Here is a 5,215-nt window from a genome sequence, read left to right on the forward strand (position 1 = left end):
GAAATAATGATAGAATTTCGTTGGGTGAACGATTCATTCGGTGTTGAGCAGAAAAGAGAGAGAGAGTGTGGATAACAGCATGTAGTTTTATATGATAGTCAAACCATGAGTTATTTTTCTTCTCACCCTGCAGCCTATTTGATTTCAATAACACTTAATAGTGAACACACACACACACACACACACACACACACACACACACACACACACACACACACAGAACATGTGTCAAGCTGTAGGCAAGTATATAAGAAACATTACAATTTCAGTCTTCTTCAAGGAACTAAATGTGTGAGAATAATGGAGGAAATTAATGAAGACGTTTCAATAATAATACAATTATTATACATGTATATTATATTACACATGTAATATATCACATATATAAATAATATAATATTTTAGGTTATATTATTTTTAATTTTAATAAATTAAACATACATATTATACCATCATACTTGTGATATTCTTTCTATTTAATTAACCCATTGTCTTATCCTGCAACCCAGTCCAGTTTTTTTGTTAATTTTTTCCCCCTGTCTGTTTTCAAGACGCAGAATGGCCCGAATAAGAACGCTGAATGAACTGTCCCATCTGAGAGAGACCAGGTTTGGTCAGCCGTATCCCAGACATGGTCTCAGTCTGCTGTGCTGGTTTGCTCACAAATGTGTTGAAATTGATGACGACGGCATTATGATTGCACTATGTGACCCAGAGGACAGAGATTTTGGTTTCCATCCGTTCCATAATTCAGAAGGAATTCTTCGTGATACTGACCTACAATACTATGAAATGGGAAACCTGCACCATCCGGGCGCAATGCCTCCTTATGTTACTAAGAATTACGACAGAGATGTGCGCGAGAGCAACGCAGATCGCATTGTTGTTTTGGTTGACTCAGATGAGAATGACACATGGTTTGACAGGATTTATGTGACACATCATTTAGGTCAGGGGCGTTTCGATGAGAACTCCACCTTTCGTATTAGCCAAGGCCTCATTGACAAAATTCAGAGGATGGAATGGTCAGATTTCATCGGGGAGGTGAAGATCCGGCAGCGGCGTAACCAGCGTGCTCGTCGTTGAGCTTGTGTTATGTGTGCACGCTCATCTATGCAGTCTGGATCCTGGCCTGCAGACACTCAGAGCTGAATTCAAACATTCCTGTTCATCCAAATAAATGCATTTAACGGCAAGTGTCTTCCTGGACTTTTCATAACAAATAAAAAATGAATCTGTTCATATAAAACATTAAAAAAATGAATTGTAAATTGATTTGGGTCATAGATGGCTCATTTGTGTCATTACTTTGCTCTAGATGAGAAGCTTTATGTATAATTAATACAATGCATTGTGTTCTCTCTGTTTACTTCAATGTTTATTTTTAATTAATTGTCTGATTTCACTGCATTAAAGGAATTGTTTGCCCAAAAATGAAAATTACGTCGTTATTTATACCGACTTTCAAAACCAAACCAACCCAGAAAATGTTCACTGCAGTTTACAGTTATTAATATAATATATAAATAATATTTTATTAAAACCTAGAAACAAGTAAGGTCCGTGGTGAACACAGACCAATTTTTATCTTAATTTTCATCTTTAATCTACAACATAAAATACATCAGAAATACCCCCTTGTGAATTTTGTTTTAAAGCTTTTACTTGTCTGGAAAAAGATGGTTGCTAGCAAGTGGCTATAAATAGGACTGCAGAGATTAATAGGGTCACATAGAACAGGTCAACTTAATCTACTCACTAGTCGCTTTCACATCCTCATTGTGTTTATAATTGCCCTCTTTCGAGGTATTCTAACTCAAATGTTGTGTTCATGTGTGAAGATTATCATTATGAGCAAAACATGTAGGAATCTTAAACTTTTGTTGATCACAGAGCTTACTTCCTGCAATAATCCAATGGAAAATCCTATCGGGTTTTTGCTGATGGAACAAGGGCTAGTAACTTAAGGCCTACAGAAATATGTCAATCTGTTAAACAAAATAACCCATTATATCCCAACTATCCAAATCAATCAGTAATGGAAATGATAATTTTGCATGACCCTAATAAGAAAGGAGGTATTTCATATATATATATACGAAACGCTCTTCCAGTTGACAAACACATCAACACATCAAGAACACTTAAAGTCTTCCTGGGAGGAAGATTTGGGTGTTGAAATTACAGACGAACAATGGGAGACAACCTTTAAACGGATTCATAGATCATCATCGGTATGTGCAAGACATTGCCTCTTACAGTTTAAAGTAATACACTACACTGGTCTAAGCAAAAACTTAGTATGATATTTCCAGATGTAGACCCTTCATGTGATCGTTGTGGGCAGGTATCACTGGCTCATACGTTTTGGAGCTGCCCAAAATGGAAAAAAAAAATTCTGACATTTTCAGGAATATTGCAATGGCCTATAGATCTAGATCCCCTGATGGCAGTTCTAGGTATTGGCGATTTTGAGACAGCTAAAAACAGTTTGGAACAAAACATAGTTTCATTTGTCAGTCTACTAGCATGAAGGTTAATATTATTAAACTGGAAACAGAAAGCTGCTCCTACATATATAAACCTAATGAGGGATGTAATGAAGCATTTGGAGCTAGAGAAAATCAGATTCTCCCTAAAAAAGAAAGAAGAAAAATTCTATAAAATTTGGCAACCTTTCATAGGTTATTTTAATGAGATAAATTCTACTGGAAATAGATCAATTGAAGAGGATTACACTTTTTCATAACCTGTATTGTCTGTTTTGCTTTCTGTTAAGTTCTTGAAGAAAAGACAGTGAAACAACTTTGAACCCGGAAGTTTTTTTATTTTTTATTGTTAGCTGTTGTGTAATTGTTTGTTGGACAGTTACTTGTGAGTGAATGTGTTTGGGAATGAAAAAATCGAATGAATAAAGTTATATATAAAAAAATAAATATGTCATAATCTATTCACAGTGCGGTTATTTCAAGCATAATAGAAGTATAACTAGGGTGTTACTACAGAATAGTTCTTTGCATTGTTATCAATGATGCTTTCCGGCCCAAATATGTGTATGATTCATTAGATGAAAGATAATTGCTCGCTTGCAGAACATTGCTGTAATATTCTCTGTATGTTGAATAATTACGTATTAAGTTAATTTTTTGATGATGTTTTGTGACAAACTTCAACTGGTTTTGTAATCTCTAAAATCTACACACACACACACCTGCTGCCTATAGGGATGTCAAAATGAACCATCGTGTAAGGACACACCCACAGGATTGTCAATCTGGTTCAGTTTGTTTTCCGAAGTTTTTCATTCTCCTCATCTTCTAAAGACACCAACACACATGACGTCTCATTAATAAGAGCAACAGCTGTCAAAGAAAACAGTACAAGGTAAGGTAGGTTTGGATTTAATTTGTTCCTCTTCTTCTACTAAATTGGCTGCTTTGTTTTACAAACCACATTCAGCTGTTTTTGTGAATTTCTGCTTTTGCCAACCGTGGATAATTTTGTGAAAATTGTTTTGTTAAAATTTTAAACCTCCATAATGCTTAAAACTCCTCTATTTCTCTTCCACATGGTTTTCATAGACGTTCCCTTCGAGAAAATTCAGTTCTGCGAAAAAGCTTGGAGGATTAGTCTTTATACAAGGTACATTTACATTCTCACGGTACAGTTGAGATTTTCAACTTTCTGCTTCAACGCTATATTTAACTGATTGATTTGTATTTACAGTCTCATCGAATGTTTTATTTGTTTAAATGTAGGTTGAGTCTATTCCTGTGTCTTTATTTGTCTTTCACACAGTCGTCATCATGGTGAAAGATACTCTGAATGAGCTGTCTCAGCTCAAACAATCAGGCTTCGGTCAGCCAAAGCCGAGACATGGCCTGAACCTGTTGTATTGGTTTGCTCATGAGTATATATACTTCAGAAATGGGAAAATTGTCTCCAAATATACTCCTCAAGCTAAACGCTTTGGCTTTCACAAGTTCGAAAATGATGATAATGATCACATTCTTCCCCTTCAGAATCTCCCATACTATGAGGTGGGCAACCTGAACGCTGGAGGAGCAGACGAACTCCCAGATTATGTCAGGACAAAATACAACCAGAACGTTCTTGACAGTAACAAGGATCGCATTATTGTGTCTCAAGACACCAATGGCAACTTCAACGGTGTGTATGTGACTGAACACTTGAAACATGACTTGAAACTATTCGACAGCAGCAGAACCTACTGCGTGAGCCAGCCCCTCCTCCAGACCATCAAGAACATGAGTCAAGAGCAGTTTCTCAAACAGACATCCAACACTGGAGAAGATCGTGCCTGTCTTCCCCGGCTCTCCAACACTGAAGAGGAGGATGTCAAAAGAAGAGAGCAGATACGTGAAGGGACTGTGCCTAAAGACAATTCCTGCTCATGTACCATTCTTTAAATACAAAGAGCTGCTAACTCATTAATATTCTCTCGTTCTGTCCATGGATGTTATGATGATGATGATTATTAATAGCCTAATAATACTATGTTTTATATAAAGTATCTGTTACTGATGGGTAAGTTAGAAAAAAAATTCACGAAGATTCGAAACCTTTAAACTTTTGTTGATCACAGAGCTTACTTCCTGCAATAATCCAATGGAAAATCCTATCGGGTTTTTGCTGATGGAACAAGGGCTAGTAACTTAAGGCCTACAGAAATATGTCAATCTGTTAAACAAAATAACCCATTATATCCCAACTATCCAAATCAATCAGTAATGGAAATGATAATTTTGCATGACCCTAATAAGAAAGGAGGTATTTCATATATATATATACGAAACGCTCTTCCAGTTGACAAACACATCAACACATCAAGAACACTTAAAGTCTTCCTGGGAGGAAGATTTGGGTGTTGAAATTACAGACGAACAATGGGAGACAACCTTTAAACGGATTCATAGATCATCATCGGTATGTGCAAGACATTGCCTCTTACAGTTCTAAGGTCTAAGCAAAAACTTAGTATGATATTTCCAGATGTAGACCCTTCATGTGATCGTTGTGGGCAGGTATCACTGGCTCATACGTTTTGGAGCTGCCCAAAATGGAAAAAAAAAATTCTGACATTTTCAGGAATATTGCAATGGCCTATAGATCTAGATCCCCTGATGGCAGTTCTAGGTATTGGCGATTTTGAGACAGCTAAAAACAGTTTGGAACAAAACATAGTTTCATTTGT

The 5,215-nt window shown here is 36.4% G+C and overlaps 1 protein-coding gene across 1 annotated transcript; it reads left to right on the plus strand.

The window, feature by feature from the left end:
- The first annotated feature begins 3,806 nt into the window (after window positions 1-3,806).
- LOC107576454 (uncharacterized) lies at window positions 3,807-4,430 on the plus strand. The gene has a single exon (XM_016262627.1). The coding sequence runs from the start codon at window positions 3,807-3,809 to the stop codon at window positions 4,428-4,430; it is 624 nt and encodes a 207-aa protein (XP_016118113.1).
- Window positions 4,431-5,215: the final 785 nt, after the last annotated feature.

This window comes from Sinocyclocheilus grahami, unplaced genomic scaffold (genome assembly GCF_001515645.1).
Source record: "Sinocyclocheilus grahami isolate Dianchi unplaced genomic scaffold, SAMN03320097.WGS_v1.1 scaffold3703.1, whole genome shotgun sequence".
NCBI classification, from domain to species: Eukaryota; Metazoa; Chordata; class Actinopteri; order Cypriniformes; family Cyprinidae; genus Sinocyclocheilus; species Sinocyclocheilus grahami.